Source organism: Vipera ursinii (assembly GCF_947247035.1).
Source record: "Vipera ursinii genome assembly, chromosome: 1".
Lineage (NCBI taxonomy): Eukaryota > Metazoa > Chordata > Lepidosauria > Squamata > Viperidae > Vipera > Vipera ursinii.
The window spans coordinates 169,447,072-169,460,814 of NC_139512.1; the positions used below are offsets into that span (position 1 = coordinate 169,447,072).

Below are 13,743 nucleotides of genomic sequence, written 5' to 3' on the forward strand. Positions count from 1 at the left end.
GTAATGTTGGTTTAGGGTACCTTTACCATGACCTGAGTTTGGTAAGATATCTCCAATTTTAACCAAATGATAAAATTAAAAGGATAATAACGTACAAATTTGAAACACTGAGTTGGGTTGAAGTAGTCCAAGCAATAGTTATTGAAAAATCATAGTTGCTATTTCATGTTGGGATTGGATATGCAGTCGTGTGTGTGTGTGTGTGTGTGTGTGTGTGTGTAGATAGAGATAGAGATAGATATAGATAGATATAGATATGAGAGAGAATAAAACTGGAAGATGATATAAAGAATGGGCACAAGTTCATGTGATACTGGAAATCAGATTAGTATTAAAAAGCAAAGAAAGAAAACATCAGGATTCATCCTCCTAATTAGATGGAATACATGGCTCACCATAAGAAAGATAGCTATGAATACTTTGACTAATTTGTGCTGAAGTTTTTTGTTCATTTCATTTTTTTGGAAGGTACATTTCTGTGATTGCATCCTTTTTATTATTTTACAGACAAACCTCATAATCCTATGGTGAATGCTGGAGCAATTGTGATCACCTCTTTGATCAAGGTAAAATATGTACGGTGAATATTTCTGACAGCTGCACTCTAAATAGTTTGTAAGAAATTATAAGCAGAATTAGATTCCATATAGACATGGAAATTTTCCTATACTGCTTCTTTCAGACCATAGAAGCATGTAGTCATTATCACTTGTGTGCCTCTGAAATTCTTTTCAGTGCTTGTTTTTCAGCTGCCTGTTGCTCCCCAAATTCAAAAAGGAGTTTTGGGATACGGAGCAAGATAATGTTTAAGGGGGAATGTTGCTGGTATGTTTCTATTTCTCTTTCCCCACCTCCCTCCCTTTTACGTTACAGTTTAAAAGACTTTCATAAAATCCTCAGCTGCTTTTGAAACTGGGTTTGATAAAATTTTCTTTCTTTGAACAAATTAATATAAATATACCTTTTTAGATTGTGGAATGAAATACTTTGATGTACAAATATTGTATTAGACAAACTTGGGGAATTTTTCTATAAAGAAAGCCACTCATAAAGTTACAAATTAAACCTTTTAGCAGTTTTAATATGGAGTTTCATGTTTTTGTAAATTTATTTTATGAATGAGTTAGAGAGTTATGCTTCCATTGAGAGAACTACATTTTCATTAAATAATTCATTTTATATTTAAATTTATACATTCACCAGATATAAAGTTAAATCCCCTGGCACTTTCTTAATATTAAATATTGGTACTTTTGGAAGTAATATCATTTTTAAAATGTTTGGCTTAATAATTAACAGTTTTGGGACAGATTTCCACAATTAAAGTATACATACTTTGAATTGCAGGTTATTGTTAATCTTTAAAAGTATATATATATATATTTATCTATCACTAAGATATCTCAAAAAGAGTTTTAAAGAACATTGTCCCTTCTCTTTAATTTTGTAGCAGAGTAATTAAAATGGAGATTTTAAATATTTGATTACATGATATCCTTATAGCTTTAATTTTGAAAGGCTATTTTAGTTTTGGCTCATGGTTTTCTGCTTCTGTGTAAAACAATTCCTGCTTTAAACATTTATCTTTAATAGCTGTAGGTGAAGGAAAATGGCCTTAAATTCGACAGGTAAATTTATTCATGATTTTTTTTTCTGGAGGTTTAAATAACTTAAAATTCATCTTGACAATGAGATTTTAAAATAAGTGGTAGACAGTTCATCAGACAGCTCAGTGCATTTCTTGTTCACACAATAGTCTTTTATACAGTAATCCAATATATCCTCTGAAATGCATATATGTTTGGAAGTTAATTTTATTAAAATTAATGAATTGCCAATCAAATTCATATTTTATTGGCAAGCAAAAACCCACTTTAGGTTTCAGGCCATTACAGTATATTGCAGTTTTCTTTTTTACTGCATGCAGTTGTAATATAAAAACACAGCAACAATGTTATAAGTCAGTATTGAGTGCATTGAAACTTTGCATGTAGTATCTGCATGTCTAGCAGACATAAACCACCATATTGCATTGTTATTTGTTTATAGTGATTGTAAGACATTTATGTGTTCCATCTTCTGGGAAGTTATTTTATAAAAGTAGTCTACGAATTGGGAAATTCAAGGGATTAAATTAAAATTAACCTTTCTCATCTTCCCCCAAAGTTGATTTAAATCTTACTCTCACAAACTAGATCTATTTTGATGTGCTGTAATGATGTGTGACATTTCAACAGTCTCACAAATAAAGTTATAGAACCTAGTAGTCCATTTTCACAGGAAACACCTTTGTAAATCTTCTCCTTTTAATTAATTAGCTGAAAGTATTTCTGTCGTGTTCAAGTATTGGACAAATAAATATTTTTGTGCATTTTGCATCTTCAGTTGAAGATTAAATCCTAGAAATCCAGTAATTTACCTAGAAGAAAGGCAATCCCGAATTTATAACAAACCTTCCCAAAAGAAAGACTAGACTGTGTATGTGCACACATATACATACACATACATAAATTCTGTGCAATACCCTGTTTTCCCATTGTATCAACCTAAGGTTCATTTTGTGTGCCCCTCCCTCCCTAAAGCCTTTTTTCCAAAAAAGGGCCTACATCAGGAGAAAACAAAATGAAACTCCCCTACCAATTAAAATTAATTATTTGTAAAAATATTGGTCATGTATAAAATTGACTTACTGCCATCTGTATATACAATTTCCTCTCACACACTGAAATTGATATTATACATGCAGACATAGGTGAGGTGAATCTGTGCCAGAAAGCAAAGAGAGAAGCCCTATTTATTTGTTAAGGTTAAATCCAAGCCCTCCCTCTCCCCCCCAGCAAGCAGTGGGACAAACTTTAGGCTAATCTTTCCAAAGGCATTAATGTTTTTCAGCAGGAATTTCTGCTATCATTTATATCTTCTGCTTTTCATATTTTATTCTATTCTTATCACTAGAAAGTGGGAAAATCCCCTCACTTTACAAATTTGCAAGTCTAATAAGAAATCTGCGAGTTAGCTACAGATGAAATTCCTAGGTGTGCACAAATATTTGATAATAATTCTTACCATATTAGTGCAACTTCTTATTTTTATTTCATGTTACCTTGTTCAAGCAACTGATATTTGAAAATAGGCAAAACAAGATCCTGTTTATTTCCACTCATTTTGAATCGCAATCCAAGTAGTTATGCAAAGACTTTGAATGTGAAGAGCTAAATCATACCCACCTATCTCTGGCTCTTTTATTTGTGGTCCATAGCATCAATAAAGACAAAAATAAAAGTTGAGTTATTTTTTAGAGCATAAGTGAGGAATCTTGTGGTTTCTCACTTTGGGATTATGCTGTCATCAACTTCCATGGCAACCAACACTAATAAGAGATGGAGAACCCCAGGTTAACCCCACTGTTCTATAACATTTTTCTTAAAGTGGGGTTTACATGCAGAGACACATCTTCTCCCTTACGTGTTTCTTGCTACTATTCTGGAAAAGGGAGTTTAAGATTTCTTCCTGGAAGCTTGCCAACCAGCTGTTTGGTGGTCTTTTCATGAATGAATTAAATGGGGAATGATATCACCAGGATAGTGGTACTACTCGTTAAGGGTGCAGCAGAAACATTCTTTCCCAATGCAATTTAATCCAAATACCAATTGCAGTTGGCATGTGGAGGAGGTCTCATTGGTGCCAATAGCATTGCTTCTGTTTAGGATTGTAGTTGAGAAAGGCATTAAAGTCCCTCTTTTCCTATGTGCGATAGTATGAGTGAGATTTGTGTTCCCTGCCTTGCAGTCAATAGTAAATAAAAAATTAACAAAGCTCTGTAGTGTGAGATCTAGGGTGATTTATAGATGCATCTATATTCAGATTATAGGATAGAAGGTGGGATAAAATAATAATATGCCAAATCTAGTTTAATCATCTGGCTGACTATGCAACCAATCATAATAATACCATTGGCATTGGCATTGGCAAAATCACCATCACTCAGTTTGCAAAAATCAGCTTTACTTGGAATAACATACATCCTATGATGATAACTTTAATATTATCAAACAACATTTGCCTATCCCTGAGTCCTTGGGCAAAAATGCCATTACCAGTCTAAATATCCGGATGAGTGTGCAATAATGGCATGACTAGGAGGCTTGTTTGTAAATACTGTAGAGATTACACAAATGGCCCTTTGATTTTAATTTGGAAAGATGTTCTTATTCTTTTAGTGTGGTGCATGCTCTATATCGTTTGTTTGTTAGTTTATGGTAGCACATTGTGTCAGTCAGTTAAGAATTCTGAATAATAAAAGAGCTCAAAAACAGAACATAGCTTTTATATTGGCATTTGAATTCCATAGTTTAATATATAAGCAGCCTCACATTCCTTGTGACAGCTGTTAACCAGAAGATGGTATCCTTTATACACTCTGGGCCCCAGACGTGGGCATAAAACCAGGCCTTTAGGGCCTTGCAGATGGCCAGCAGAATTGGGGCCATTGTAATCTCTGCAGGGAGACTGTTCCATAGTGCAGATGCTATGGCAGAAAAGGCTCGTTAATTGTTATTTCCTGGCCAGTGGTGCCCACAACATGCCCATTCTGCTGGAAAGAAACACCTGGGGGGAAAATGGTCCCACAGATAATGAGTGACTTTAAAGGTGACAACCAGCACTGATATATTTGGCATATCATTGTTTTCTTTATCTGTGTTAGTAGATAAAGTTGAGAGTATTTAATATTTTTATTTTTGGCTTCTTAGCTTTATGGCCACATTGCTATCATCTTAGAATATAATTTCCTATATTTTAGAACAGGGCTTTTTAGATTTTTTTTGTTCTCAGTCTGTGAAATATCTTTCTTGTGGTCAAAGATTAGTACAAAATAAAATTCAATAGTTAAAGCAGATTGCATATAAAAAAGAATAAGTTGTAAAATTAACTGAGCTTATCAGCTGGTCATCTGTACATTTTACGTACGAGATAGCAGAATTTAGCTACATTTAGGGTAACAGTCACAGGTATCCGAAAGGAAAATTTGTAATAAAATTTCTGGAATGACCATTTAAGTAGGAAATATGCTTAAATATGGGGTTATCAACTCTGGCTACGTGCCAGGATAAAACATAATATTTTATAGTTTAACCATTTCAATAACCCCTTTGCCACATGAGCAAAACCTTACAATACAATACTTTATTTATTTTAAAAGAAAAATCCCAGAACCTCTGATCAAGAGGCAAAGCTCTATTGATAAAAGATTGGCTGTGCTCAAGTCAACTTCTTTTGCCGTTAGTCTCTCAAAGAATCCCATCAAGTTCTCATAGTATTGTTCCATTCAATACTATGTAACAGAGTTTGAAAAAACATTTTTGTAAGATGTTCACCTCTTAATTCATATGTGGAATCCCAAGCTGTATACTGCATATATGTGCCCTAATCAACTCTTGTGTTCTCGGTGAATTCACTGTGTTATCTCTAGATCAGGGGAGTTAAAATGCCAGCCCACAGGCCAGTTCCATCATGCAGAGACCACGCCCTCTCCAGCAATGTGAAAAAAGTCATGATACGGCACGACATGTCATGTGATGCAGCGAGTTTGACACCCGTACTCTAGATTTACAGCTTAAATGAATGTAAAATAATCATTAGCTTTAAACACAAATGCTGTAATTAAAAACAGCAGTTGGAGGTAAAACCACTTTTATTAAACATAACACTTTCTAAGTGGGGCTGTGGAAGAACTTGATGGCTAAATCAAAATGTCTGAAATATGGTAGCAGAAAACAATTTCTTGCAATGTTCTGCAATGGTATTCAACTATTATATGACATAGTACAGTATAAAAAAATCACAGGATATATGATGCTATTAGACAAGAAAATTTCAGCACTTTCCATAAAGTCTTAAAATACGGTTGACTTCATATAGCTGTCTATATAGCTTTCTTGCAATAATAAGGAAGTGGGTTTGCCATTTTTAGAATTTTTATCTCAAAATTATGTCAATAGTAATCTTTGATATAGTAAGTTAGTATATAGCCTCCCTTTAAGATATATTACTTTTTCATCTCATTTGGAACCAATAAAGGGATTGTTGCTTTCCTCTACAGCATAGCCCTTTATTTTCTTAGATAGATGTAAATACATCTATATAGAATTGAATGAAATAAATTACATAATAAGACACAGGGTTTTAAAGCAGTGCTTCATTGAACAAATCATTGTTGTTCAAATAGAACAAGCCATAAATAATAGAAACCATAGGGAATAGATCCATAGCTGAAGTGATATTCAGTCTAAATTCAGACACACAAAATTTAAACACATGTACAAAAAATGTTTACAGTGTTAAAGGTGAAATACAGTACAAAAATGAGACAGTGTAATCCTGTGTTATTGAAACGTTCTAGCCCATAGCTACAAAACCATTTTTATTGGCCTTGAGGCTTATTTCTATGCTTTAAATGTTCCAGCCAAATCCTGAACATAGGTCACCTTATAAAGTATATGATAAAATGTTGTTGTCATTTTTGCAGAAAGCTCCAATACATACACTGTCTTTGTGACAAGCTTCTGATACTGAAATACTACCATATAACTTCAATATGCCTTTGTATTAGAGTGGTGATTTAAAATACTGATAGGGTGGAATATATCCTATTTGTTGAATAAGTAATTCTTCAGAAATAAGTTGACAATTTAGAAAATCCACACAATTAAATCATATGAACAGTTTAAATCAGCAGTACTAGGCAACAGATCTTAATATAATTTGATGTTTGGTATTTCTCTTTTCTAGTGACCTAGTATTTTAGAACTGAAACATAATTATTTTATGATTTTTAAGTTCTGATTGCATGCTAGTAGAATTTTGGCATACATAAAAAATGATCCCTACTTCTTATTTAATATTGACATGTGTATAATTATGTAAAATATGCATGTGTGATGTGTCATTGGATTGTTACAGTCTTAAAATATTTTGTGTTCTGAGGCTTATAATTTATGTATACACAATAGGGTGCATATACACATAAATATACATGAAAGCATGCACACTGTAAGTGAATATATGTATATATTATGTTTGTGAAGTTAAATATTGCATGGAACATTTGTAGATAGATTAATTGCTTGTAATTTTACAAGTAGCTCTACACAGATTGGAAAAGTAGCCCTTCCAAAATACAAGTTGCTTTTGCTGTTTCTCATATTCCATCCTCAAACTGAAGACATGCTTTCCATGTTGTTAAGGTGGGGGCATGGAAAAACAACTATTGCAATATTTGGTATCTTGTTTTAATGCTGATTTTACTTTTTTTTGTTTTCCTTAAAGAAAAATGTGTCATGACCAAATGAAACAACATTGTTATGAACATGGATTTTAGGCGCTATTGGGGAAAAATCCAGTATTTAAATATGCTTATTCATACTTTTATTTTTGGAATTGTAAAAAAATTCTGTTTTCTTGGGTATCAAAATACTCTGGAGCTTAAAGCCAAGAAAATTCTGAATATGATAAATGCTGAAATAAGTTTGCTTTGCTTATATGTTCAGACTTTTGCTTGATTTACTGATTCTGCTAATAGTGTCAAAATAGTGAAGGCTTTGGGTTTTATTATTCTGGGTTGGGGTTTTTTTGAGGGGTGGGAGGAGAATGAGATATTATTATTCTCTTGCATTAAGCATCCTTCTCCTTTTGTCAGATGTAGGGGGAGAAATGCAAAACTTGTTTCAGTTTAACTGTTTTAACCATGCAACAATGATCAGTTAGAGCATCCCATAACTAATGCCGACCCCTCCCACTTTCCCAAGCAACATTCGCTGTGCATTTGAAAGGTTTTTGTGGTTTAAATGTTGTTACATATTTTACAGCATTAGGATCTATGGAATATTTTGACAACTGCAACAGTTCAATGAAGTTGGTAATTTCTTCTTTTAATTATTTTTCATTGAACAGTTTTGGAGTTACACTTTTTTTAAAAAAAGAAAAGTTTGTTTTTCTAATGCTTTTCAACACATTGCATAATCTTTTAGTATATTAAATAGCCTTTGACTCTATGGGTAGCAGCATTTTAATTTGATTGATGTTGACACAATAGTATGGTATTCTTTCAGCTGGTGATCATACGTGAATGACTGTACATCACTAGATGAGCTGGTGCTTGTGGCTTCACGGATTGTCTGCAAGGTCCTAATCCACAGTAGAATGGGAAATGAGGCTGGCTTTATACATTTCATTGAGTAGAATGCTGGTACATACAGGCTTCAAGGTTTTTCCCCCCTTAAACTAACATTGTAAAAGTAATGTTTCATGGCTCATTTAGCCGAGGCCTTTACATTTGAATTTGTCTGCTTTAAAGAATGGTAACTCCAGTAAATACTTGTTTAAATGTCTAGCAACTTAAACATTAGGGATACAGATAAAACTGCCAGAATATTCTTATAATAATCAGTGAAGTTTGTTTGCTGTGTCCCCGTAATCTTATTTTTAAAAAAGCCCATATCTGCCTTGTTCAGTCCCATGTTTATAGAACCTTTTAGCTATGATTTCATATTACTTATTTTTGAAATTTTGGATCTGGAAATGTAAATGTTTCTGAAATTAAATACCAAATGTAGGGAAAAAAATGCACATGCTCTTTGGGGTATATTTTTACTTGAAGAAGTATCCTTTTCAGCATCCAGATGCAAATGTAACCAGATTTCGATCCTCTGACCTCAACGTAGTAGGCATTTAAGCCCTTTCCTATTTTGTATTTAAAGAGTTTCTCCCTTCCAACATATATTTTATGCAAACTCTTTGTTTCAGTCAAGGTTCATTAATACACAAGCATGCTTATGTGCACACAATTTTAAACTTTACACATTTACTATAGCAATAATCAGTTTGTAATGTTTTCTAAACACAACCCCTTGAATTTAAGAGCAGCATTACGTTTAGCGGTCCATCAGTCTCTGGTACCAAACTGGGAGTCAGTAAATATTCATAGCTTTGTGATATTCTTTCTACCCTTATGGGTTCAGTTTAGCTAACTATAAAAAAACCAGCATTTTTGTTATCCCAGTTTGTTAACACTGATGGCTGAAATATAAAGATAATAATGGGACGTTTTTTTAAAATGTGAGAAGCATACACATGCAGAAGCTCAGCACATTCAGACATAACCAATCTTTATTTTAATGCAGTTGTCTTTTTATTAGTTCTACCTAGCATTTAAAATTGTTCTACCTGGCATTTAAAAGCTACCTCCACAAAACCGTGTTAACAGTATTAATTATAAATTAATTCAGCAAAAATTTTAAAAAATCATGGAAAATTAATGGATTCACTGATTAAATTTCAAATAAAACTAGGTTCAGCTCTATTGTTTTATATTGGTAACATTTTTAACAGGCAATGTTAAATATTGTAATGCTTTGTATAACAATTGAGTAATCTAACTCTAGGTATATAGACTAACAAATAAAACTCTAGTCTAGTAATACATAATCGCATTTAAGTAGCAATAGAACAAATTAATCTATAATTAAAGTTCCCTTGTATTAATAAATTTTGTAACTGTGTCTTCTTTCCTTTCAGCAAGGAGCAAATAATGCAGAGAAGTTTGACTATGTAAGCAAACTTTTTAATTGTTACAATTTATTTTCTGTAATTTTAAATGTTACAAAATAGAGTGTTGCTGTGTCCCATATTTTCACTTCATATCTGTTTATTAACTGAACTCAAAATCACTTGAATTGGAATTGGACTCTACTACTAATTGTAACGAACAATTTAATTATTTTATATTTAAAACATATATTAAATATACTTTATATTTATAAACTATGATGTAGCAACACTGGAGGCAAGCCTCACTCATTTTTTACAAGTGTTTTCTCTTCTGTAAAATTTAGAAGCATTTGCTTTCCAGTTTTAAATTAACTGCAGAATGTCATTGAATTTAAAACTAGACTAAACTTTATATAGCATTTTAAGTGAAGTTAAGATAAAAATATTACTTTTTCATTTAAACTACGGTAACTATAATTTTAATTTAGACATAGCAGTAAATAGTAATTTATATTAAAGCAAAAACTCTTCATTCTTTCTCATGAAATAGATTTGTTCTTACAGAATGACAGCATTGCTTAATATCTAAACCTAACTTGGTTATTTGCACTGAATACTTACTGTGAAATGCTTTTTGGTACATTTTGAAAAAATAATCACGCTTTCCTTAGGTGATGCACTTCATGAATAAAATGGCTGGAAACGAATATGTCGCTTTCAGTAATGCCACGTAAGTATGTTTCCTAGATTGCTTTCAATACTATGAACAATAGTTAATATTAATGCTGTACATATTTTTAATGGATCCTGATAGGTTCCAGGCAGCGCTTGGGTCCCCACCTGCCTCCGTTGCTCACAGCTCGGTGGATGCCTTAGCGGAAGCCTGGGAAAGGGCAGCCACGGAGGCACTTGACCGAGTTGTACCCTTGCGGCCCCTGACCCAGTGCAGATCCCAGCGAGCTCCATGCTTCTCCGCGGAGCTTCGGGAGATGAAGCGTCGGAGACGGGGCCTAGAGAGCTGTTGGAGGTCCAGCCGATCCGAATCCGACCGATTGCGACTAAGAACCCACATTAGGTCTTATCTCGCAGCGATAAGGGCGGCGAGGTCTAATTACTTCTCCGCCCTTATCGCGTCCACAGATAACCGCCCGGCCGCCCTGTTTAGGGTGACCTGCTCCCTCCTTAATCAGGAGGTGAGGGAGGAACCCTTGCTGGGTCGTGCCGAGGAGTTTGGTCAACATCTGTCGGATAAAATCGCTCGGATTCGGACCGGTCTGGACTCCAGCTGGGCGGAGTCTGACAATCAGGACACGGGCGGTCTTGTCAATGTTATCTGGGAGGAGTTTGATTCTGTGACCCCTGAGGAAGTGGACAGGATTATGGGGAGATTGAGCTCCACCACATGTTTATTGGACCCATGCCCTTTCTGGCTGGTTTATGCAGCTCGGGAGGGGACACGAGGCTGGTTCCAGGCGGTTATATCTGCCTCTTTGAGTGAGGGTAGTTTCCCCGCCGTCTTGAAGGAGGCAGTGGTGAGACCTCTCCTCAAGAAGCCTGCCTTGGACCCAGCTGTGTTAAATAACTTTCATCCGGTCTCCAACCTTCGCTTTCTTGCGAAGGTTGTTGAGAGTGTGGTGGCGCATCAGCTCCCTCTGGTCCTGGATGAAGCGGATTATCTAGACCCGTGCCAATCGGGTTTCAGGCCCGGGTACAGCACGGAGACGGTATTGGTCGCTCTGGTGAATGATCTCTGGAGGGCCCGGGACAGGGGATATTCCTCTGTCCTAGTCCTATTAGATCTCTCAGCGGCTTTCGATACCATCGACCATGGTATCCTGCTGCGGCGTCTCAGGGGATTGGGAGTGGGAGGCACAGTTCTTCAGTGGTTCTCCTCCTATCTCCTGGGACGTTCGCAGTCGGTGTTGGCAGGGGGGCAGAGGTCGACCCCGAGGTCTCGTTTGTGGAGTCCCTCAGGGGTCGGTCCTCTCGCCTCTCCTGTTCAACATCTATATGAAACCGCTGGGTGAGATCATTCGTGGTTTTGGAGTTGGGTATCATTAGTATGCTGATGATACCCAGCTTTTCATTTTGACCCCAAACCACCCCAGTGATGCCCTCGACGTGATGTCCCGTTGCCTGGAGGCGGTTCGGGTCTGGATGGGGAGGAACAGACTTCAACTCAACCCCGACAAGACTGAGTGGCTGTGCATACCGGCATCCCGGGATATTCAGAATATTCCACCTCTTTCCATGGGGGGGTGAGTTTTTACCCTCCGTAGATAGGGCTCGCAACTTGGGAGTTCTCCTATATTCGCGGCTTACTCTGGAAGATCATATAGTGGCTGTGACTAAGGGGGCTTTCGCCCAGGTTCGCCTGATGCGCCAGTTGCGGCCCTATCTAGACCGGGATGCCCTGTGTACGGTCACTCATGCGCTCGTGACCTCGTGTCTGGACTACTGCAACGCTCTCTATATGGGGCTTCCCTTGAAGACCACTCGGAGGCTCCAACTGGTACAGAATGCAGCCGTGAGAGTTGTCTTGGGAGTTTCCCGGTACTCCCATGTTACACCTTTGCTCCGCGAGCTGCATTGGCTACCAGTTGTCTTCCGGGTGAGGTTCAAGGTTTTGGTAATGGTTTTTAAGGCCCTACATGGCATGGGTCCGGAGTACCTCGGGGATCACCTGCTGCCGGCGTCAACTTCCCTCCGCCCTGTGCGTTCCCACAGAGAGGGCCTCCTCAGGGTGCCACCGGTCAGAGAATGTCGGCTGGTGGCCCCCAGGGGGAGGTCCTTCTCTGTGGGCGCCCCGGCTTTATGGAATCAGCTGCCGGTTGAGCTCCGGATGGCACCTGACCTTCGCTCCTTCCGACACGGTCTGAAGACCTACCTATTTGAGCAAGCCGGCCTGGCCTGATGGGGGATGTGCTGGGGTTTTTATTGGGGATTTTTATATTATTCTACTGTTTTTAGCTCGGGCTCTTATTTAATTCTTTTTTAATTTTTGTATTCTGTATTTTTTATGTGCCCTGTTCACCGCCCTGAGTCCTTCGGGAGAAGGGCGGTATACAAATATAATAAATGAAATGAATGAATATTTTATTTTATTAGTCAAGTCTTTCCTTCGGCTAAGACTTTGGGTCTAGGACAGGGGTAGGCAACCTCGGCTCTTTTATGACTCGTGGACTTCAACTCCCAGAATTCCTGAGCCAGCTATGCTGGCTCAGGAATTCTGGGAGTTGAAGTCCACGAGTCATAAAAGAGCCGAGGTTGCCGACCCCTGGTCTAGGAGAAATGTTTCTGTAGAAGTACTGTACCGTATGGCACTGTCTCTTCCAAAAAACAAGGGAAAAGGGAAGAATAAATCTTGTTTCTTTCCTTAAGAGTTGAGGATATTGGAGGAAGAGAAGTTATTTCCTTTCTCTTCTACTGGTTTGGTTTTGGTAAAAACATCAATTTTGCCTCATCATTGTTGCCCCTTTCAAACAACGCGTGGCTTCCTGTAGAGCAGGGGTGTGAAAATGCTGGCCCGCAGTCCGGAAGCCGTGCAAACCCCATTGCCGGCAATGGCAAAACCATCCCGATACGTTGCGCGACGTCACGTGATGTCGCGAGTTTGACATGTCTGCTGTAAAGAGAAAAGTAGTAAGTTCTTTGTTCCCCTCAAAGGGATTTTCAAGAAGCGGAGCAAGGCATGCTTTTCTGTAACAGTTCAGCTTGTAACACAGCAGCATGAATTTGCTGTAGTTCCTGTCTGTTGGAGTGATGATGGCACCAATGGTGATGATGTTTTAAAAGAAGTAGTAAAGTGCTTTTCATGCATCAGATTTGTGCACACAAAAATAAATTTTCTTCCCACTGAAGGATGGAGGAGAGGAAAATAGTTGTATCCCAGGAATGGTTTGCGATGGAAAAAAAGAGCAGAACATGTTGACATTAGCAAAGGAATCGATAGAATTCTGACTAAAACATGGCAAAATATTCCTTAAGAAATTCAGAAATCCCTCTGTTTCATTGACTTTGATGCATCCGCAAATCAGTGCAAATAAAACCACTTTATTTGACTACTTTTTTAAAAGGCATTTTAATTTTTTTAAATTTATTTATCCCATTTATATGCCCATCAATCTCATAAGAAGCAACTCCGGGCATTGTGCAACACCAGTAAAACAACAATGTAAAAAGCAATCATTATAAAAA

At 36.9% G+C, this 13,743-nt stretch overlaps 1 protein-coding gene across 3 annotated transcripts in view; it reads left to right on the plus strand.

Moving 5' to 3' along the window:
- The window catches only part of GLS (glutaminase), an 83,102-nt gene that overhangs the window by 28,138 nt on the left and 41,221 nt on the right, over nt 1-13,743 (plus strand). For all 3 annotated transcript variants that reach the window (XM_083350513.1, XM_083350514.1, XM_083350515.1), the window contains exons 7-9: nt 508-566; nt 9,574-9,606; nt 10,218-10,276. In XM_083350513.1, coding sequence (XP_083206639.1) covers nt 508-566; nt 9,574-9,606; nt 10,218-10,276 — 151 coding nt within the window. The remainder of the gene's footprint in view (nt 1-507; nt 567-9,573; nt 9,607-10,217; nt 10,277-13,743) is intronic.